At 37.3% G+C, this 24,135-nt stretch overlaps 1 protein-coding gene across 3 annotated transcripts in view; it reads left to right on the top strand.

Moving 5' to 3' along the window:
• The window catches only part of LMBR1 (limb development membrane protein 1), a 66,397-nt gene that overhangs the window by 34,100 nt on the left and 8,162 nt on the right, over positions 1–24,135 (top strand). For all 3 annotated transcript variants that reach the window (XM_051812891.1, XM_051812892.1, XM_051812893.1), the window contains 10 exons: positions 10,122–10,248; positions 10,461–10,529; positions 12,983–13,047; positions 14,135–14,207; positions 19,728–19,808; positions 20,820–20,896; positions 21,161–21,238; positions 22,147–22,220; positions 22,456–22,546; positions 24,024–24,090. In XM_051812891.1, coding sequence (XP_051668851.1) covers positions 10,122–10,248; positions 10,461–10,529; positions 12,983–13,047; positions 14,135–14,207; positions 19,728–19,808; positions 20,820–20,896; positions 21,161–21,238; positions 22,147–22,220; positions 22,456–22,546; positions 24,024–24,090 — 802 coding nt within the window. The remainder of the gene's footprint in view (positions 1–10,121; positions 10,249–10,460; positions 10,530–12,982; positions 13,048–14,134; positions 14,208–19,727; positions 19,809–20,819; positions 20,897–21,160; positions 21,239–22,146; positions 22,221–22,455; positions 22,547–24,023; positions 24,091–24,135) is intronic.

A 24,135-nucleotide genomic window follows, 5' to 3' on the forward strand; every position in this document is an offset into this window, starting at 1 on the left:
AACTCTATAATGCTGGATGAGATAGAAAATCATATATGTAGATAGAAAATCAAAATGTGTCAGGTTAATCTGTGTTCTTGCAACGTTTTCACGTGTTTGAGCTGTGGAAATTTTTAGAGTAACAAGATGAACCAAGGACTGTTAGTAATATTGGGATAAAAATACTGCTCAAAGAAAATTATGTGTTCTTTTGAACTGTGGTTTTCTGACCACAACTTCTCCAGCACACTGTGAGAAACTGCATTAGGTGACACATTATGAGTAGGTAGAGTCGTCTGTAAAACTGCTCAGTTTTGGAAGCTAGCACTGGAGCATTAGTTATTCCACCCCATCTGAGCCAGGAATGAGATGCATTGCTGAACTTTTGTGCCTTCCCCATGCCCACGTCGTCCTGAACTTGCACATTTGTGCTGTATGTAGCGTGTTGATGCTTTCTAGAATTTCCACAGTTCTTTGCTGAAAGCCTTAAGGTGTAGCTGGAAGCCTGCAAATGGAATGAGATGTGAATAATTTTCTCTGCTACTCTCTTAGTGAATAAACTGAGTGGGGTTTTTTCTGTTACAGTTTTTATTTGGTTTTAGGATAACTTGCGGAGTTCTGCATGAGCAAAAATAGACACGTTAAATACTTCTACTACTTGTAAAGTGTGCAGATGGAACAGCTCCCAATGCTATGCTTGAGTATCTTCATTTATTATTGATGTAACTGAAGCACTGTGTTCTAAAAGACTTTTTCCCTAAGACACTTCTTTTTAGGCAGAAGTGAGTAGTTTTTAAATTTTATTTGGATGGAGCATTCTTAATGCCCTCCATAGACCCTTCTGTTTGTGGTAGATGACAGATGTGTGTCTAAAAAGCCCGAGATGTATTTCTTCTTTTTTTATTTATTTTCAGTTTATAATAAAATTAATGTAACTGTTTAATTTAAACTAGAAAAGTTTGCCATCCTTTGCAAGGGAAGTATTCACACATGCAGGATCCCTGAAATGACTGTAATTCAGGGGATCTAGAAGGCCCCTTTCTTAGTCAATGGAAAAAGGCAGGTAGGTGCCTCAAGGATTTGACATGTCTGAGTTAAAAGCTTCAAGAGGCAATATGAGCATCTTCCCATCTCAGTGTTTGAGTTTCTCTTATTAGATGGTAGGAAACATTAAATTGATCTCCTCTTTGAAGAATGTGATTTGTTTTATAAAAATGGCTGGTTTATGCATGAGAAATCTCTTAATTAAGATTTGAGTATTTGAATACTTTTACATTAGTCTGTGTCTTCATTTAAGTCTTCATTAACATCAAGCACTGACAGTTCAGGACAAGCAAAAACTTTGTCTCTGTTGTAAGTCTATTCATGTGTTTCTGTTAATTTATATAAAAATTTAAAAATACTTTACAGATGTAATATAATTAGAATTTTAATTCACAGAGAAGAAAATTTCCACATAGTTTTATATTGATAGTGGAGAGGTTTAATATAAGTGTCCTAATTGTAGAAAGTCATTAAACATTTTTCTAATAGAGTTCCTTTTATTAAATGTGACTTTACTAGGCAAACACCACTTTTGATTCCCTTTCTAAAAGCAACAGGCTTTTATTAATACTGATAACCACGTGATACTTAGACCTTTAGTCTGTATTATTTATTTAGTATTACTAGAAATACTCCACATTAAGGATTGTTCTGTATTAAGAATTACTTATTTTGAATTGACAACACAAGGAAGGAGCTAATGCATCTGTAGTAAGGATTTGTGGGGCAGACCACAACTTAATTTACAAAGCAAAGGAGGAGGGAGAACCAATGAGTTTCTCCTGACCTTTTTTTTTTTTTCCCTGATGTAGCTTTTAGAAGGGTTTCCCAGCTTATTAATAGAAACTTCCAACTTTCTGGTGCTTTGACTAATTCCTAGAAGTGTCTTTTCTTCTTATCTTATTCACCCTATCAGGGGGTTAGTAACAGACATGACCTCAGGGTTTTTTGAATTTAATTTAATTTTTTATTTTATTTTTCTATTATTTTTCTTTATTTTAGAACTTTAAAAGCGACCTGTGTGCTTCTACATGTCATTTGCTTTTGGTAGCTGTCTTCAGGGTTTCTTTCTGCCAGAAGTATAATCACGAATTCCAAGTCTTTCATTATACTTTTGCATTACTTATCTTAATCCTCTGCCAAGCTACATAGATGTTGGAAAATTTGTGTTTATCTTCCTATCACGCCAGTCCACCAGGAAAGATTCTTTCTGATCCAAAAGTAAGTGATTAGAGGGAGACTCATAGTGTCAGAAATCCCACAGCTCCCGTGCTGTTGTTGCAGGTGGCTTTGGAAAGTCTGGGAAACTTGGTAGGTGGAAGGAATGGAGCATCTGAGAGCTCCATTAGTGAGGGCTGGGCTAGAGAATGGAACAGCAGAGCAAACTTGTGGGGGAAAGGGTGACCTTGGGACAGTCATCATTTTACAGTGTTACCCTTTCATTTCTTCTTTCCCTTCTCCCCCAAAGGTTTGGGTTGTGTGTCAGTAGATCTGCATCTGTCCTTTTTAGGATGGGCTGCAGCAGGGTAGTTGTGTACATCTGACAACTGTAGACTGTAATTATTTTATTCCAGCAAGTGTGTGTTTGCATTTTCTTTGCTAGTCTGTCCAGCTTTTCCTTATTTTCAGAAATTTTTATATATTCTGTTACAAAATTTGGAAGGAATAATGTTTCTAATGTACTATTTCTGTGTTAAATCTACAAGAATGATACCTAGATGTGGAAGAGCCGGGGTATGCTCTTTCCTTAAATAATTTAAATCCATGTATTTGAAACAGTGCCTTAATTGCTAGGCAATAAATGAATCCCACATTATCATTCTCACTGGAGTCCCTGTTCTATTGGATAATTAAATAAGTCCTAGGGAAAAAAGTGAGGAAAAACCTGTTTTCTATCCGAGTCGCAAGGATACAAGTCTGCAAGGAGTCCATCTTGGTTCTTAGGTTATTTCACTGAGTTATGTCTGTGCAGTGGTGTCAACAGGAAAGTTTGATGGATATGGACCCCAAAATATACTATAACACTGGGGTTTGATACTCCTCTGGGACTTTGAAGGAGAGCCTAAGTTTTCTTTGGCAGAGGAGTCAGTCCAGTGGGTGTACTGCATCCTGGATAGATGTCCTTTTCACCAGGCTACTAAATAAAGACATCTTTTTCTTGACCTCAAGTTGAGGTATTTTGGTCCTTCATTTCCAACTCTGCAGGCATAGGTCTAATACTTACTGGTACATCTCTTTGGCCAGTACCAAAGAATTAATTATGTTTTTTTCCCCATCAAGTTCCTTTAACTTTCATTTGTTTTTTCTCTCTCCAGTTCTTAGTTTCTCTTTGAAATGTCTGGATTTTGTTATTTACACTGTGTTACTGTTAACTTCTATACAGTTAAATGATTTTAGCTGCCTCCTCTCACTCCATTGGCAGAATGGTAACCACTGTGAAACCATTTGAGAAAATATACTAACACAGACATCAGCTGAAAGTTTCTGGGAATGTTTTATGACTGATTTTTTACTGTTTGTATTGTGTGGAAAATAAATATAAACTTTAAAATATGTGTATTGTGTTGTGATGAAAAGTGCTCATTTTAATCTTAACATTCCCACAGGCTGGAAGGATTCTGTGAGGGAAGATGTGGTGTGGGAGAAGACACAGTTGGTTCTGGTTACAGCCTGAAGTATTTGGTTCTTTTATGGACAAGGAAACATTTTTTCTGATTACTTGAATCTGATGCCTGAATATATTATTTCTTGATTAAAATTTTCTTAACTCACTCTGTGAGGGTCCTGAGTCATTAGCATCTATGTTTTTTTAAAGAACTGAGTTCTCTTAAAACTACAGCTTCTGGGTTTGACTCAGGAATTTGTATAGTCTCATAAGGTAATGACCCCATAACTAAATATCTGTGTGCTTAATGTAGTGTTTCATGTTACCTGATGCAAAATGGGTCTCCTTTGCTTATTAAAAAACGTCTTTCTGCACTGCCTTGAATAGGTTGGAACCAGATTGCTCCAAGTTTGGTGGAAATGGGTGGAATGCTTGATGCTCATCTCTTCACTAATGCCCCCAAATTGAGAAAGAGGGGGTGTCTCATGCTAAAATTGTAATTGATCTTAATATATAACATCCCCAACCTCATACCCACTGTAATTTTCACTTTTCTAGTGCCTCCATTTTTCCTGCAGATGTTTGTGTGCATGTTTGTTGCAGTCAGCCTTGCACTGAACAAATCTTGAGGTTACTAAGACTCCTTACTGTCACATGAAAACAATGGGCTTCATGTGTACTTTAAATGTGCCATGACTGCAGAAATGTTTCCCAGGCTTTCCCCATGGGTCAGGGCATGGTGTAAAAAGTGATGTTTACCTACCTTGCAAGAGGTCAAGATGTCCAAGCAGAACTGTGTTCAAATATTCAGCACCATAGAAACCTAGTTAGGGCTCTCTGGTTTTGTGTGTAACATGTAATTTTTACTTCATTGATAATAGTTTTTTTTGTTTTTTTTTTTCTGCACAATTTGCAACCAAATTAAAATACGGAATTAACAAAAGCTATTCCATGTCCCACATTGGCAGTGTAGCTCCAAAAATGTCCATTTTATAGGAGCTAATAATATGTTCATCAAAATCACTACAGCCAGGTAATGTTCTAGCAAAGAAATGCTTTTTCTTGAGGTAAGGGTGGGGCTGTAGCTCTTTGATTTTACCAGGAATTTAGCCTCACAGAAAGAGAAAATAACATGTTGAAAGTTTTTAATCATTCAATTATTTTTAATCAGTTATTTATTCAATCAGCATTAGAACAAAGGAACTCTTGGTAAATATTTGTACATATGTGTTAGAATTCATAAAGCATTAGAAAGCATTAAAAACTAGGCTTAAATTTCTGAAGAATATTTGTGTTTCTAATCACAACTGGCAGAGCAAGAATTGGCAAAAAATGGCTCGATTGCTTTCATTTTTTTTCCCCAAAAAATAACTTGTGAATTTCTGGCACAGAGTTGTGTCACTGCTTGGAAGGTAATGGTATCTTCCACAGTGAGTTTCCTGGAATGTGGTGCATGTTTTACCGTAGCCTTGCTAGAATGGCAATTGTCAGAGATTTCCTTTTAAACTTTCCAGAGTTAACTTGAGGCTCTTAATGGAGAGAGGAGCAGTCAGGATGTTTCTTGCCTGTGTGCTGTCCTTGTAAGTCACTGTGGTCAGGAAGGATCCCTGTGCTAATCACTGGCTGTGTGAGATGTCTGAAACTTTGTGGACAACCAGTGTCCAGAGGAAGGTCTTCACTTGTTACCCATGCCAGCTTAATGGCAAAGCATTTTGTATATATACAAAATATATACATTTATATAATATATATAAATATATAATATATAATACATATATATATACATTTATATAATTTAAAGTAGTCACAGAATTTCCAATGGGAAGAAAAACGCCCAGCGCTTACTGTCTCCATTATCAAGAGCTCTTCCTTTTCCTTATTGAAAAGTTGTAAGAAACTATCACTGCACATGTTCCCTTCCAAAGTAAAACCAGTCTCTTAAGTATTATGTGTGAACACACACAGCAGGAAAAGTCTTACTGTGTTGTAAGTGGCATAATAGTCATCCTTTAACACAAATGTACTGATGAAGGAGAGATGGTTTCCTTAGTAATTTTGCTTTCTGAATTTCTTATATGACATCTGTTACCCCTTCAAGATTGTTGTTACCACTTGTATTTCATTGGCCTTTTCAGCTGAAGGATTTCCTTTTTTGGCTGTGTACTGGTTTTTAATATCTTTTGGCTATTTGTCATCCAGGATGACTTATCTGTGTTAATCATAATAGGAAAGAAACATGGTAAGATTTTGATGACACCTTCCAGAGTAGCAATTGAAAATTTGTCGGAACACTTCTAGAATAATTAAAACCATTCCTGCTAAAATTAGGTTTTTCTGGAAACACGAACCCCTAGGCTTGGTGCTCCAGGCAGCATAAGTAGCTCAGGATTAAACTAAAGACTACTGAATGTCTTGACAATTGAATTTTAAAGAATTAGAAGTCTGAAAGTCAGGTGTCTGTAAGGCTGTACAAACCACAAGATGCATAGAATGTGTTTGTAGGAAAGCTTTTATTTGTAGTCAGACCTTGAGAGCTTCAAATGCTCTTTTTTTTTTCCCCCCCACTTTCCCCCCATTAGTGTATAGAGAAGATGACAGATGTTACTGGGCTTTTGGCAAGTTCCAGTCAACTGGGATTGATGTGTTAAACATCTTTCCTTTAATAAAATACTTCACTTTGTTAAGTGCTCACGTTAAAGAACTAGGAGGATTTTGAAAATGTGCTGTGAAACTTTGAAGTTTAGAAGAAAGGGGAGTGGGGAGGAACGTTGAGAGTATAATCTGTCAGTCCTTTTACCCAATTTCCTTGCTAACCAGTTTAATTACAATTTCTATTGGATTATAGTAATTTGTTTCCAAAAGTTTTTGTTCACCATATTTTTTGTTTTTCCATCTTCCACAAGAGACCCATTTTATGTGTCAGGTTGGCCTGTATGATGCTAGACTTCTGCTCAGGGACAACAGGGAATTGACTTTCAGAAGTGGCTTTTGCCTTATGGATAATCTGAAACTCTTTGAGTGGCAAATAATCTTTCTAATCCCAGGCTTTATTCTAGATGAGGATTTTTGGAAAGGAATAAATTTTTTCTAGGTCTTTCAGCTTCCCTTATTTCTTTCCCACACAAATATAAGCTGAAGTCACAGCAATATTCTTAGTGTATAACAGTGAAAGTATGAAAACCTTAATGTATTTCAATTACCAATTTAATTTTAAAGTTCAAACTCAATTACATTTTGTGTGTTTTTTGAATTTCTTTTTGATGTGCCAGGATGTTTGGTTTGTCTAAGAAATCTGGGTAATATAGTGGGACTGTGTGAGAGAAGCGAAGTGACTCAAAGAAGAAATGTTAAGCCAAAACCAAAATGTCAGGGAAGAGGTTTTTGCTCAGGAAAAAAATAAAAATAAAAACCATTGAATTTCAAGGTTTATTTGGATAGTTTTGCTTTATTGAAATAAAATGCAACACTGCTTGTATTTACCTGTATCTTTCTCAAAGTCAGGAGTATAGATTTTTGCCCAACTTTTAAATTAGTGATGTTACTAATGACAATGTTCAAGCTGTGGATTTTTTCACTGGAATGAACAAAACTACCCTCAGCAGAAATAAGAAGTAGTAAGGGTGTCTAAGGCTCATTTCTCACTAGTTTGTAATGTGAGGGTGCCTGAGCACTGGCACAGGTTGTCCAGGGAGGTTTTTGAGTCTTCAAACTTGGAGGTACTCAAAAAACACGTGGACACTGTCCTGGGCATCCAGTGGTAGGAGGCCCTGTTTCATGTGGACCAGGTGACCTCCCGAGGTCCTTGCCAACCTCAGCCCTTCTGTGATTCTCCAGAGGTTTTCTCCATGTGAGTGTATGCTTGGGGGGAAACTTCTGTAACTTTTCGTTCTTTACAAATTGCAGCTGTTTGGCAGATACACTAGTGTGTGTAAGTATGAACTAATGTGCCTGGAACATTAATGTTTTCATAGGGCACAGTCTTATGGGTGCCTAATTGAGGTTAAGTGTTTACCTATATGCCTTAAGTGTCTTAATTTTTTTTTTTTAAATCCTTGACCGTTACCAGGTATTCATTGCTGTCTATGACAGAATATTTCTATCTAATTTCACTGAAGTTCCTAAAAATATTATTATTTTACTATTTTAAAATGATCATCAGTGTGTGATTCCTGGTGTGTATGTGCTGTAATAAAAACAGTGTCCTGCTTTGGAGTAAACCGTCAGTCCTACTTTTTCAATACACACATGAGACTGCAGTATTGTTGGTGTATCGCACATGTGGAGATACATATAACTACTGAGAAGGAGATTGATTCAATTTTCCAGGAATCAAAGATTGATCAAACTAGCATGGAAACAAAAAAATGGGGAAGGCTCATTGGGCAGCTAACTGGCTTTTTCTAGGGTTTGTGCCAATGGTACTTGTGGGCAGAAGCAATGGTTAGCTCTGGGTACTTGCTGTGGTCATTCCTTTTTTTGAGAGTGAGTGTTACTTGTATCGTCCTAATCTTACCTGTCTTTAGAGAACACCTGCAGTATGAAAAAGTGTTATTTACATTGACTGTCTCCATAGTAGTGTATTTCTTCTTTGTCTATTTTGACAATCCAAGGGAGGAGGATTTGGTGCTCAGGTCACTATATAAAATGAAATATTTTCCAGGTTTGTCCAGAAGAATCTGCTGCTGTGACAATTGAAGTCAGAGAAGCTGAGATTTGTGCATGTGTCTCATAGAAGGGAAGAAAGGAATCCAGTTTCTGTGGCTGAGGCCTTCAGGAACCCAGACAATAGATTTATATTTATTGTCTTGGAAAGCCTGAAGTAGATCTCCGTGCATGTATCCATGAAAGTTTTGGGTTTTCTTTAGTCCTTTGCCTTCTGCTGTAAAGTAAAGGCTCTCTATCAGTGCTCAGTACTTAGACTGTAATCTGTTTGTTTCCTGGTAATTTATTACTCAAGTTCAAAACTTTACACATGTATTTGCCTTTGATGCTCACCTTCAAAATAATTCATGGAAGACTGAAAGCTGGTTTTTGAACACTACAAAAATAACATTTTTACAACTTTTAACAACCTCAAAGCTCCTTTTCTTACATGCAAAATACATTTTAGGAGTAAAACTGTATCCTATCCTATGCTACTTTAATCTGAAATTTAGTTGTTTGAGATTGTTTATGGATTTGGACTTCATCTGTCCACTTTATTCTTAAGGGGAATTTTGTGAAGGTCTCTTTTTATCTATTTTCCTTTGTGCCACCTTAGCTGTTCTGCAGAGGCCTGGTGGAGGAGAGGAAGTGGTGTGCTACAAGTCATCAGTGCTCATGGTCAGGATGCCTGAGGTCCTTGTTCATGGTTGATTGTTGTGATTATGTAGGGAACGTAATTTTCAGGGTAAATGCCATGTAAAGATTACCCTGTTAGTTAAGCAGTGAGGGAAGAGGTGACAAAAATAGACAAACAACGAAGTAAAATGAATTTTCTGCTTTTAACTACCACATAGTCTTTGCAGTGAAATATCCCCAAGTTGGTGTGAACCTGTGTGAGAAACAAGAGTTGGGTTTGCTTGTGGAGCAGTGTACTGGCAAACAAAGAAAAATAAAAGTAAAATTGTTATTTGAACATCAATCTAATGGTCCCTTCATAGGCCAGGATGCCTGAAGAAAGTGTCCAAATTGCTCTATTACTCAAAATTAGTTAAATTAGTGATAAAAACACCAGCAAAAAATAGGTATGATTTTATGTGTTGGTATAGTTATATTTGCAAATCTAAGACTCAACTATTAGAGCAACTATTAGAGCGTTGTTACATGTTTAGACTGGAGCAAATGCTGTGCTCTGTCACCTTGTGGAGGAGTGATTTGTGTTGTGTTTCACGAGGCACGCAGGGATGATGGGAATGATGGGAACAGTGGCTGCAGCAGGAGCCAGGAGCCAGCAGTACCCCGGCTGTGCGCTGGAGGGCTCTGAAGACTGACTGGTGCAGCTGCAGCTGCAGAATGTATTTTAAGGAAATTGGTGCATTGTACCTGCGCAGGGTTTAATGCTTGCCGGGCCATTTGGCTATTTGCCATAATTGGCTTTCCATTCCCTTGATTGGAATCATAGATAAAAATTTGCTAATCCACTTTCTTTGCTGAAAGTATTAGGAAAGTAATCCATCTTTTAAAAATGCTCGAGCAAAATCGTATGGTATAAAGAGTACTTTATGGAATAATGAGATTAATGAGAACTGTAAGGCATATGCAATTTAAAACGTTTTTCTATGGGTTTAAGGGGGAAAATGCAATCTGGACACTATAAAACCATAAGTACTTCCTTTTTTTATGCACTGCCTTTTAAATGTGCATTACATGTTATGCTTTTGTCTACATGATAAAATGTATGTATTTAGGAAGAACGATCTGCTATTTCTTTGTAATTTTCTTATATTTAAAAATATCTGATTCAAACTTCTTGACTGTGTTCTTTCCTTCCTCTCCCCTCTTCTGCCCACAGGGCATCAGAGCACGCATTTTGGAAACCCTTGTAATGCTCATCCTTCTTGCACTGCTTATCCTTGGAATCGTATGGGTGGCTTCAGCACTCATAGACAATGATGCTGCCAGTATGGAGTCTTTATATGGTATGGAATGCAGAAGAATTGTAACACTAATTTAATTTTAATTACAGAAATGGGTGTTTCCAGTTAAGTATATTTTTAGTAAATGCTATGTGAGTATTGCACAGGTTGTAAAGAATCTCTGTTCATTCAGTCAGTGCCATTTCTCTGTTAAATTCTGTGACATAAGTAGCCTGTATAATAAGCTAAGGCTGTGCTCAATGTTTTCTTTACAGACCTCTGGGAATTCTACCTCCCATATTTATATTCCTGTATATCACTGATGGGATGCTTGTTACTTCTGTGTAAGTATTTTCCTGATTATTCCAAAAGATGAACCAATTTAATGTTGGGGGGTTTTTGTGTGGGTTGGGGGTTTTTTTTTAGTAGTAGGGTTTTTTTCACGATTAAAGAAAATTTTTTGATTGTGAAAGTTGTTTGATTTTTTTTTTTTTTTCCTTTTCCTAGTAAGTTTAAATTCAGATGTAAATCTGTTAGGTTTGGGCTCTGAAGTTTAAACAAATGGTACCTTACATTTCTGGGTTTTGAGCAACTTCAGACCTCACCCAAAACAATTTTAACTTATAACTTGTTAAAGTAGGTAGGTGAAAAATAGGAACTCCATTCTGCAAAGAAAAGCACAACTTTTAAATGAAATGTCTGCAGGAGGTTGGCGATATGGTGAGAAAATTATTTTGGAACACTTTGTCCTATATTCAGTAAACTACCTTTCTTCCTGTTGTAATTGAAAATGTTGCTGTGTAGACAGGAGTTGGAAGATGGTGCAGTCAGGTTTCATAATCACAGAGCTGGTATCTGGCCAGTCTGCAGGTCAGTTATGCAATTGCATTTAAAACAAATGCAATGAAACCCCCAACTTTATATCAACTGGTCTTAGCCAGAGTTGAGTCTTTCGTATTTAGGGGAATAAGAAACATTATGGAAGGCTCCAAATCCCACTTATAATCTCAACCCCATCCCTGAATGCTTTCTAGAAAACTGCTGAGAGGGATAGAACATATCCCTTTCTAGACTGTCATGGTGTCATCCCTTCTCCAAGCTTGATACATTCAGAGCTAACCCAGGGCTGCCACTGTGGAGAAAGGGTGGGGAATGATAATCTGAAATGTCCCTAATACTGAGCAGATCTGTCTATGAAAGAGACCTTGGTGAATCTCCCTAGGTTCTCTGGGTGTGCAGATTCCCAAATCCACTTTGGAGGAAGCTGGGAGAGGTAAAACACTGTGGTTCTTGGTGTCTGGTACAGCCTGTTCCAGAGTGTGATTCACAAGAGGTACTAATAATGGGAAGTTGGTTTACAAAACTTGTGCATATGCCCTGTAGTTTTGTTTCAGCAGAGCTGAAAACACGACCTGTGTTCTGGGGTTGTTGTAAACCAGTTCACCAAAATTGTTGTGATTAAATGCCGGTTTTTGGAAGAGTTACGTGTGTCTTGTACAAGCAAATCACTGAGGTTATTTAAGGCCCTCCAAAAGCTGTTAGATCTGTGTAGCTGAAAGGGCAGCATAACAGCAGTGAGTCAGCTGCTGGAGTGGAGCTCCTGTAGATCTTCAGCTGGTTTAGTTGCTGCAGCAGTGTTTGAGTAAAGCCTATTGCAGTGGTGATTTGGAGCATTGCTTCCTTTCTCTTTTCTCCTTTTCCTGCAGGCTTCCTCTGCAGTAAAGGAAGAGTGGCTTAAGTTAGATTTTTGAATATCTTGTATTTTTCCTGTGATACATAGAAGTTACAGTGAAGCACTAGTTAATAAAAATAAATGTAATCCTCACTATAAAATCTTGTGTGCTTCTCCTTTTTTTTTTTTTGGCAACACCTTTATTATAATGGAAACTATAAATATATAACCTCCTCTGTGCTGTTACAAATTCCTTCATCTCCTACAGGTTTCAGTATTTGAAAGCTGTTCTCCCTAAACTGTTACTTTTTAATAATAATTTTCTATTAGCACATTGAACCTTTCTCCCAAGAAGCATATATGCAGTGTTCCTGGAAACCATCACTGGCTAGGATCGGAAAGGACCCATTGTTATTTCTTAGCAAGTAGCTTAAAATCTGGCAGCTGAGCCTGTTACCAACTGAAGTTGCAGGATGACTTTCAGAGCAAAGCGGCTTTGGGATCTCTTGACCTTGCAGCTATACCTGTGCTAATAGTTGTAATGGACCTGAGATGTTCTCCAGTGCAGTGGCCAGCCAGTGTCATTCCATTCAGGATATTGCAGTTGGCAGAAGGTGTCTGTGTATGTATTGCCTCATGATAATGGTTCCTGGGCTGCATGAACTCCCGAACTGCACTGAGAATTGTTTGAGAATGTGCTAATTGGCTCAGGGCAAATCATGCCAGGGATAGTTCTAGCAAAATACTGGTGTGGGCAATGCATTCTTAAAGCCCCGGAATGTATCCTGGTACTGCTGAATTTACTAGTGTAGACATATCCTCTGGTGCCACATGCTTTGAATAAATAATTAGTTGAGAAAGTTTTAAGATATCTGATAATATGATGTTCCTTGTGGCAGAAAGAAAAAAATCACAGTTCAGCTCTTGAAGGGGAGAGATGCTCATCTTGTTCAAAAATCATATGATTGCAATGTGCTTAAAACTTCACCTTTGGACCTTGAAGCTCTTGCAGTTCTCTTCAAAACCAAAAAATGGTTATGTGTGGAATAGCACAGTGAGTGTCCAATAAAAAATTGGTCTTTTTCTTACAAGTGACTGTTTTGCATACTCTCTCTTCCCCCACAGTGTGCACGCCAGTGGGACTCTCTCGGATGTTTACAGTAATGGGTCAGTTGCTGGTGAAGCCGACAGTAAGTGCCACACAATTCTGTCCTCCTGTGCAACCTGTGCCAAGGTAGAATGGCATTTGGGTACTTTCTTTTAGCATGCTTGCACTTCTATGGAATTCTGACTTCAGGTGATCAGAGTTTCTATAGCCATGACTTGTGTACTCATTTGAAATTTTTTATATAGCACAAGAGCCTGTTTTTTTTTTCCCCAGAAAGTTTTTCTTATAATAATACAAACTTCCTCTGATTTTTCAATTTTTATCAATGCTACTAGTATTATTCATTGCCAGTATTCCCTACTGTGTTTTACAAATACCTGAAAAGTGTGGGCTTGTTCTGAGTTCAGGAGCAAAGGATCCAAGAGCAAACAAAGGCTGTATAACAGGAAGGGTACCTGGGAGTACACTTAGATGGGTGAAATGTGGGTGGTTGGCATAGCAAAGAACTTTTTATGCACAGATATTCTTCTGTTCACATACTGAGTGCTGTGAGGGATGTGAGAAGTTTGTACCACGTACAAGTGCTCTAGTGATTGGCTATTGCATTTCCTTGTTCATAGTTACTAAAATTTGGGTGCACTTAGGTCTTGCATTCCTTTTCATTGGTCAGTTCAATCCTGGAAATACAAAGATAATATGTACTGTTTTGCTATCCATAAATTTTAATCTCAAAGCACCTGATAGTAAGGTAGACAGACTTAATTTATTTGGTTTTAGCTTCCAATAGCAGTTTATATTTGCTTGAAATACTGGCTTCTGTGAAAAGTTAACTTTTTAATATCCTTTTTCGAAGTCTGCAGTTATTTTTGTTTAAATCAAGTGTGAGGGTTGATATGATTTGAAGGTAGGTCAGATATACTGTTCCATCTCTTTAGACTGAAACTGAACGTAAATAAAAACTGAACAGGAAGTTTACTTGCAGTAAAGAAACAGATCTGTGGCAGAATGGAATAATGTTTCTGTGAAGTTCTCATTGTGTCAGTATTGTAAAGTGTAGACTCTATATTTAAAATATAGGTTACTGGAGCAAAGTGAACCTGATTATATTAGTGCAGTCAGGAAAAAAAGTACCTCTGATACTCCGTTCATGTTTGTGTTTCCAAATACAGATCCTGGAAGACCTAGATGAGCAGATGTATATCATCACTTTGGAGGAAGAAGCAATTCAGAGGAAGCTTAATGGTATGTATGGTATGCTTGTTGTAATTCTGCTCCAGATGCAGTATGTAGGGTAGAGTGGTTCTGCTCAGGAGCATTGGTCTCACTGTTTTCTCTTAAAATCCAAAATTTTGACATCTTAGTGTGTAGAAAGCATTATATGTGTGTGTTTCATTGCTCACTGGGTTGTTCAAGATTGGCCCTTATGTGTGTGGTTCCCTTTGGGTTTGTTTTTAACATGTTCATCAGCTCTAATGTGTGAATGTTCTGAGTAAGCAACTGAGCAGTGACCAGACCCACAACTGTTACTGCAAAATATCTTGGCTTGGTAAATGACTCAATTTTAGCCTTGTCTGAAGAACTGGTAACTTCTATAAGCAAAAGATTCCACTTCCTACAGTGTGCATTTTGTTTTCAATTTGGAGGGTTTTTTGTGTTTCAGTTCATTGTTATTCAGAATTTAAGGCAATAATCCATTAAAAATCAGAGCAGTCTTTTTATACTCTAGGAACTATTTGATGAATTTAATACTTCGAATAATTATATTAATAAATAATTAAAATACATAATTATAAAAATATAGACTTCTTGTATTTAATATTACAGTCTTGCGTTTCTTAATAAGGTGTTTCTGTTTGGAAGTATTTAAAAAACAGTATGAAGCTTTGGCTTCCAAGAGAAAGAGTATTGCAACATGGCAGGTACCAATTATGGAAAATGTATTGGTTCTATAAACCTGGAAATCATGTGCAGATCTTCTGACTTGCTTTTAACTGCACAGATAAGCCATCCATCCACAATTTTTTCAGGTTGGAAAACCAAAGAATATTCATGTCATGACAAACCCGTTGTTGTGCTGTCTTATGACTTATTTTAGTCTTAATTTTCTTAATTTCCTGCTTTTTCTCTCCTACTTTTCAGTCTTCTGTCATATATCTCAATCCTTCCTTCTTTGAGGACTCAGTAAGACTCCTTTCAAAGTTGCTTGGTGAGGGAAAGTACCTTTGATAGCAGACATCATGGTGGTCATCTTTATTCCAGTGTTTAAAATTTCTGGAGATTTAATGATTTCTTTGTGCTAAAATCAACCATTGTTTCAGTTTAAAAGTAACATTCACCTTTGCTTTTTTGGAAGCCCAGGTTTCTATACTATTACACATGTTTATATGTGCAGTCACATACAGGCACACAAAAAGGTGCATGCAGCGAATGTCTTTGAAGCTGTGATAGGGTAATTATGATTATTCTGTGTGTTTGATGTTATCTGGGAACTGTAAGATATTTGTTATGAAGTATTTTATGTTGTCATGGTGATTGTGTTTGTGTACGACAAAAAAATGACCCGATGGTTATTCAAGTATCAATTGGAAGTAGCACAGGGCAGGTTCTGCTGTTCAGGTAGGGAATGTGATTATTTAGGTGATGCTTTTCTGCTGTTTTTCTGTGCAGAAGTCTGTGCAACAGTTGTTCATATTGCAGTTTAATATCACTCGTGGGGTGGACCTAGTCTGTGTGAAGGTGTCTGCTAAATGGGTCTGGATTTAGGACGTGTGCAAGTGGCTCCCCAGCTGCTAGTGAAAGACTGGATTCTCTTTCAGCACATGGGTTGGTATTCAGTGAAAAGTGGAACAACCCACCCATGGTCCAGGGAGCACTCACCAGCCTACTGCTCAGCGGTGAAAGATGTGGGGGCTTAAATGTCCTGTGACAGGAGAGGGAGCTGAATTCCTCTGTTTCCCATGCTGAGGAAATGGCATTGGCACCCCCACCTGAAGGAATACTTGAAAAACCATCGTTTGGTGTACAGAGAAAATTAATGGACTTAAGCTGAAAAGTAAATGAAAATCTAAACTTGGAGATAGCACGTAGGTTGGGGCCAATAGATGTGCAAGAAGATACTCTGCAGGATTTTTGTGAGTAGTTAAGTAAATTTAAGCATGGTTCTCACTTAAAATGGCAAGCATGGAAAGCTTCATCTTCTCTTCTAGAAGTCTTTCTAATGCGTACAAATTATGCCAGAAAAATAGACATGATTATTGCCAGACTATGAAGGCTCGTGCCTACCATGTTTATTGCATTTTTAAAAAATGTGTACAAATGAAGGTGGTGCTAATTACATCAGTAAATCTAGTGCTGTGATGTTAAGAGGCCATAATCTGTGTCTTAACACAGAAACTGTGTAAGTCTCTTTGTTGCTGTATCACAGCAGATATAATCTGGCTACACATTTCCCCTGCCATGGCTATTGCAACTCTTCCACAGTGTTGGTGGTGGAAATATATGTGCTAAAGTAACCCTGCTGGGCAGGTTTGCAGTGAAGAGTTCTGAAATATATACTTGACTTATATATATAACCAAAGAGTTCAATTTTTATTAAAACTGAGGAGGACCAGAGCAGGGGCTTAAGCAATACTTGATGACTGTAAAGCTCTTCATATTTGAAAATAAATCTAACTGTGAAACTGTAGATCTTCTTTGTGGGAACTAATTTTCTTCCTCCTCAGGTGTCTGCAGTGTCTAACTGAAAATTGGAGGAGGAGGGAGGGGAAAGTTTGATTGTGTTATCTACCCTAGTATTTTTATCTATTGAAGAGATACTGGGCTTTGGGAAAATGTTTGTTTCCAGTGTATTATATTTCAGTACCCACATCACTCCTACAGTCGAAGAATAAAGCTGGGACTTTTTTATATTAAAAGAAAAAAGTTGCCTTCAGCTATTAGTTTTCCTGAATCCAAAGAGACGGGTGGGGTAGGATCAAAAATACTTACTTGATCAAAGTTATTGGCTCTGAAGGTATCCTTACCTATGTAAGAAAGATGAAAGGTGTTGTTTTTATTGCACACTAGTAACAGTGTAATTTTGAACTAATTGGTGTTGAACTGCCAATCACCTTGGGGGAATGCAAATAGATACTCTTACAATTTCCTTTGAGGTACTGAAATCTTATGTCGGGGCTGGAAGAAAAACAGAATAATACCGTTAAATTGACCTTAAATGAGCTGCTTTGTGGCTTTCTTGGAGAATCCCTTCTAACTTTTCATTGCTAGTCCAAACAAGTCTCGTCTACCAATTTGATTTATTGGCTAGACAGCGCTGACATTGAACTTTGTGCGTGTTTGAAATAAAGCTAATGTTAGAGAGCTTTTAAGAATTTAGCTGCATCCTTTTCAAATACTCTTTTGACTGATCTGAAACTTTGCCTTCCCCTCTCGTAAAATATCCTTTTGTATAGCAACTTGTTGTTTGCAACTGCTTTTAAGGAGGAACTACAACAGCACTTAGATATGATTCAGGATTTCTACTGACCTGTCTCTTGGGGACCTAATGTGATCATACTGACTTTGTTGAAAAGACTCCAGAGCTCAAAACACTGATTTCATAGGATTTTTATATTGAGGGGAGAAAACAACATATATATTCAATTGAGCTTTTCCTCAGAGACCCCTAAATCAGTTATGGAGAAGAAGAAAGTGTCAGATACCGACTTGAGTTTTCCTTCTTTTTCAACTGTTTCCATTAAAGTTCTTTTCCCACTGAGCTCTATATCTGTCCTTTTCCCCACCTCATAGTAATTAGTTATTCCATAAAAAAGATGTTTTAGACGTTTTTTTCAGAGAGAATGCATCAGCACAAAAGCTTATTTTTATAGTGATAAGTAGCTTCAGGGGCTTTTTTTAAAAGACATGACTTTTTCTGAAAACCCACATTATGATTACTCATTGAAAAACATGGAGAAATTAAACTGACATTCATATTTCAAGCACTTCAAGTGAGTAAAAGTTGTTACAGAACAGTGTTTGGAGGTCTTACTGGTTAGTCCTGGGATTAGAGATATTTATATGTTTGAAGCCCTGTAAATATTACCCCCCCCACATTATGTCACTATAATCCAAGATAAATGTTTAGGCATAGCACAGAGGTTATGTGTTATATGCAAAAATGTGTGTGAAGAACATTTGATTAAATGTGTAAAAATTAATATTTGAAACAGTTGGATATCTCATTGATGATTTGACTGCATTGAACAAATCAGTATTAATACTCTGCAGTAAAAAGAGTAACCTTCTTTTCTTGTACTGAGATTGCTGGATGGATGAGCAGACAACAGAAAATAAGGAAATAATGAGACTGGACTACAAAGTAGTGCTAATGTGCCAGCAGCCTAAGTGCTGTTTACTTTTTGTTGCCAAATGATCAAGATATGAGATAAAAGCCTGGAGAAGAATATTAATCTCATATTAAAAAAAGTATCTGGAGCATGGTGCTACTACAGGGTAGCCCACAGCCAAATGTGAGGCCGTGGGTAGGGAATGGCCAACAGGTGAAGGGTGTGAATGTAAATTGAGACAAATGATAACAGGAGAGGACTTTAGATTTGTTAAGACCTTGAACTGTCACTGCCACAGAGTGTTTTTGCAGAGTGAGATTGGTCTAGAATAGACAGGGAAAATATGAACTTTTATTTTCAGGTGAAATTATTGAGAAATAAAAGGGATGAAAGTGGGGCAAGGGTGAGTGGAGAGTGTTTCTAACTTATCCCAGGAGGAATATTTTCAGTTTGTGATTGCAGAGAGTGAAAGCTAAAGGAGGAATAATGAGATGGGAACTGAAACAGCAGATTTCTAGTCATCATTGCAGAGCTGTGTCAGTACCTGAACACTGTGCAGTGTTTGTGGAGGAACTGGCATCAAGGAGGGAAACCACTGGGAAAGAGAAGTGGTTGGAAGAGCATGGGAGGTTGAAGAGAAAAATAATGGAGTGAGAAAATGGGCTGGGTTTCCTAGAGGCTGTGTAGGGATAGGAAAAAAAGTCGCTGAGCAACTTTTAGGGAGAAAATTAGCAGGAAGAAAAGAGTTAATATTATGGTTGTCAGTTTTCAGCTGCTGCAGAGGAGAGAGTATGAGGAGTTGCACAACAGTGACACACATATGTTGTAAACTGTGAAAAGGAAAGTGGAAGAGTATGGCCTTGTGGGGTTGTGGACAATATCTGATTGTGGCTGTCAGAGGGGAGCTCTGTTGCACGGAGAGACTGACAGATCAGGCAAACTGGTATGAGCAGAAGATATGTTACCAAGCAGGTCAACAGTGTGCAAACTGAGCTTGCTGAGGAAAAGGACGGTGGGGCAGAAGCTGAAACTGGAGCTCTAGACACTTTGGAGGCAAAGCTCCACTTTGCCTTTGTGTTGCTGAGTAATAATGCCCTTGAAGGCAAGAATCATATAGGGATGCAGAGTGAGGCATTTGACACATCCTGCCTGTCACACTGTGGTCGTTGGACCTGTGCAAAAGCTTAGCCATGGCTGTTCTCAGCAGGACAGGCGTGGATCACAGATCACACTGAAACCTCTGATGTGCTGAACTCTACTTGTTAGACAGAGTTAGAGGTTCTTGACTGTTTTTTGAAAAGCAATTGAAGAGTCTCAAAGAAACACCTGCAGTTTCAAGTCACAGGTGTTAATGTGATGCTTCCTAAATCTGAATTGTCACCGTGTGTCTCACACTACTTAGTCTCATCCAAAATACTGTGTTCTTTTTTAAAAGGTATCTCTTCCACAGTGGAATACCAGACAGTAGAGCTGGAACGGGAGCTTGAAAAAGTGAAAAGCAAGAAAACAAATCTAGGTAATGAACTTTTTCAGTGTTTCCTGTGAATTATAGTTCAATAAATGACCTTAAGGTGCTGTGTTTAGCTTGTATCAGTGTCTTGATTGATTGCAGTTTGTTCTTAACCAAATTTGTGCCCTACAAATTGTCATAGTTTCTATGAATACATGACACAGAATCCTTGCACCCCTCCAACAAACAAATTTAAGTAGCGAGTCTGATTTGGATCTTATCTTTAACATAATTTTAGAGAAATTGAAACACTTGACTTCCTTGCATGGAGCTCAATACTGTGGTCTTCTCATAATTAATAATATGTTTATGATTATTTGTGTTAATCTAAGACAATACTTTTCCTTTTTGACTTCTCTCTATAGAAGTCAAATTGTGTTAAAGAGCAGTAAAATAATTCTTAGCAGGTTTGTGTCTTTTAAAACTGAAAAGTGATACTTCTGGTGATGGCAGCAACTCAACAGAGATTTCCTTACTTACTCAAAGGATTGTGGGATTTTTGCATTTATCAATTTGTTGTGTGCAAACTAAGACTGTGGTAAGAACGAATTGTGGGGTTTTTTTTGCACATGCTGGTGATGTCCAGTGAAGTTGGTCTTGTCTTTCCTGCCTTACAAGAGGAAAATACCATTTAAATATCAGAAATTCTGTTCTGTCCCTTTAGGTCATGCTAATATATACATGTAAACAGCATATTTTTAAATTCAGTGTATTTTCAACTTTGTAGAACTGCTGTGTGCCAGGACAAGAAAAAACTAGGGTAAAGCATGCAAGAGAGAAAAATCTGTTAGTTCTGTCTCCCCAGCCTTTCTCTAGAGAGGCTTCATATTTTTGGCATTGCTTTGTACAGCTCTACAGGGTGGATGTTTTTATGAACTGGTTGATGTTTGTTCCAGATAAAGTTACTGTTGTTACCTGTAGGTACAACAAGAGTTTATAGATAGCTGAATGATTCGTACTTGTTATATTCTAAGGTGATCTATGCTATTAAGCTTCTGGTTTTTCTCTTCTGGACAGAAAGGAGGAAAAAAGCTTCTGCTTGGGAAAGGAATTTAGTCTATCCAGCTGTCATGATATTGCTACTGATTGAGACGGTAAGAACTCTCACTCCGTTTTTTTTTCTCCTTTTATCTTTTTCTTTTTCCTCAACAAAAATTATGAAGAATTCTTTGTTTGTTTGTAGGGGGAATAATTTTAAAATTTTTGGGTGATGTGTGTTTAAGCAACAATCTTGATATTTCTGGATATTTCTGGACCATTTTAAAAGAACTTGACATTATGGAGTCCGATGGGGATAAATGTATACCTTTTAAGCATGTGGAATACTTTTAAATAACAAGACTATTTCTACTTTATAGTCCATCTCAGTTCTCTTGGTTGCTCTCAACATTCTTTACCTGTTGGTAGATGAGACTGCAATGCCAAAGGGATCAGGGGTAAAGTAAACTTTTTTTATGATTTTTATAAGTTTAGTAAAACTTTGGAGTCCTTACAGAAGTGCAAGTGAGAACTTCTGCTTTAATAACACGGAAACTAATGAGCCTTGACCTTGACTTTGCTTCTAGATTTTGTTCCTGTGCAAACACAAACATTTATTACATGTCATGTTATAGTGAGTTCATATGAAAACTAGTGCAGAAGCTTTATGTAGATACAGTGATTCAGTAAAGCAAAGCTGTAAAGTTTGTGCTTTACTTACGTCTTCTACTTTCATACAGACTAGTAATGTTCAATTTAAGAATCTATATTAAAAAACAATATGAAAAGCTTGGCTTGGTTTGTGTTCCTCTTAGAAAACATGTCATTTTTTCCTTCTTTACTATAAAAATACTTAAAGAAAGTAAAGAACAGCTCATTGACTCATAGTATCTTTAATCATGAGGGCTGTTTTATTAACTTTGTAGTGCTTTCCCCAGGGCATAGCTGGGTATGAGCTGCCAGAGCTGTACAAGGTGTTCGGTGTGATGGCCACTCTGCCAATGGCGTTGTGAACAATTAGAAATTTTTAACTTTGAGACATCTTATTAAAGTTTCCAAAGCAGTGGAGTATGTATAAAATACAGCCTGGTGGGTGGGTGCAGAGTGCATCCCAAGTGAATCATTATCCCTTCTGTCTTGGCAATACATTTCACTGCAGTTTCAAAGCTGCTGATGCCGTTTCATGGGATGTTGGACTTGCAGGTTAGGACATCAGAACACCCCTAAAACACTGTATTCAGAAAAGGCTATATTCATGGAAGATGTTAATTTTTTGGTCCTGGTAGATGTTAACTTTATGAAGTGTTATGTATCTTATTAAATTCTGTGATTCTGTGAAATTATGCAGAGTTTTTTCTTCTTGTAGGGGCCTGGAATAGGAAATGCCTCCCTATCCACCTTTGGCTTTGTGGGAGCAGCACTTGAAATCATTTTGATTTTGTATCCTTTCTGTAAGAATTCTGTCTGTTAACAAGTATTCTGTCTAGTTTTCTGGGACACTGGTAATTTACTAAGACACTTGCCTGTAAAGAAGAAAGAGATAGGTCAGTCCTTCTCAAACACTTGAAGTGTTTTTGTTTCTTTTTTCTTTAGTTCTTAAGACTTTTAGGAGACTGCTGAGAACTTGAGTGAAGCTTGCATTCCTTGGAGGTTCCTTTTTCCTTGATTCTCACAGCTATCTCATGGTATCCTCTGTTGTTGGCTTCTACAGTCTTCGTTTTTTTGAAAATTTCACTCCCAGGAAGGATGACACAACTATGACAAAGGTGAGGTGCAGTCTGGGATGGGGATGGCCCCCTCCTCTCTTTCTTGCCACCCAAGACAAACTGACTCTCTTAGTAATTGCCCTGAATGGCTCATTTGCAGTGATCAGTATTTGTTTGTAAGCTGCGTAAACACAAACTGGAAGATTTTCAAAATGCTGAATGAGTGGGAAAAAGGATGTGCTCTGTTTAGTTTGGATGGCATCCATTCCCTTGTAAAAAGCCAGGAATGGCAGAGCTTGTTAACTGGCTATAGAAAAGCAAGTGAAAGAACTTTTTTCAAAGAAAACGTATTGCTAATGAGTAACTTTGATTGTGCTAACTGTACTTCAGGGAGCTTGTTTGAGTTCTGAACAAGTCGGTTTCTAGAAGTAATACAGACAAAGTAATTCAAATTTGAATAATTAAACTAAGACTGAGGAGGGCTATTCAGCAACATTTAGCAATCTAAAGCTAATTTGACTTTCTACAATTTACCACTAGCTTCTGAATAATAAATGCTGTTACCTAATGCCTAGGTTTTTGGCAAAATATTCCCACAGCTGACAAGGGGAGGTGATCAGTAACTAAGGAACAGATGTTGAATTTAGTTAGTTTTTCAGTGTGTTTCATTGTTTGTTTTTTGTTGTGGGCTTTTTGGTTTTTTTTAAGTAATGGATGAAGATATTTTTACTATAAATTGTTGGAAGGGAGAAAGTAGGTCAACACACAGAATGGTTATACTAGATAAGTTGTAGAGAGTTGGAATGCTCTTATTGTTTCCTTTTAATTGTTTACAGTATGCCAGAAATAGTGTAGGGATAAATAGTGAATGCACAAATGTCTACCTACTTTCAAAAAGTTTTCAGGTTCGTTTTTTTTTTCTTTTAGATACTGATAGAAATAGGACTGAAGAAAATGATCCTTTGTGAAAGAAAGTTTCAATTACTCTTTATAAAGGCTTCACAAGAACTAGAGTAAAATCTAACAGCTGTGAATTTTTTTGTACTATTTAAAGTAGACAACAGGCATTGAATTGAAAGGAAGCTCTTTGTTGTAATTTTTTAAATAATGCTAATCCTGCAAGCAGTTACATCCAAGGCTTAAGCTGATGATGTATCAGTCGTCTCTTCTAAGCCCATGGAATGATTCTTTTATAAAACGTTTGCAGGAATTAAGTAAACAGTTGATGCTTTGCAACGTGGTAGTTTTGAATTGTTTTGAATCTAAGCATATATAACACTTTGATTAAAATCACATGATGACATTTGATTTTTTTCATGGATCATCTTCATCTTGTGTAACACCATATGGGAAAGTGTAACAGAAGTCAGCGAGACTAACAATATATTACTGTATTATTGAAGTAAATTGCTTTAGGTTTAATTTGTAGAATGTACCTTTTAAGAATTCTTCTTTTTCATCTTGACCACTGTTTTTCTTTGTGTTCCCTTCAGCAATCTCCTTTATCATTTAACTACTGTTTATCGTTTTCAAACAGATCATCGGGAACTGTGTCTCCATCTTGGTGCTGAGCTCTGCTTTGCCAGTGATGTCAAGGACACTGGGTAAGTGAAATGGAAGTACAACACACTGTAATAAAGGATGTTTAA

Source organism: Manacus candei, unplaced genomic scaffold (assembly GCF_025592945.1).
Source record: "Manacus candei isolate 608988 ecotype Guabito, Panama unplaced genomic scaffold, ASM2559294v1 h1tg000089l, whole genome shotgun sequence".
Lineage (NCBI taxonomy): Eukaryota > Metazoa > Chordata > Aves > Passeriformes > Pipridae > Manacus > Manacus candei.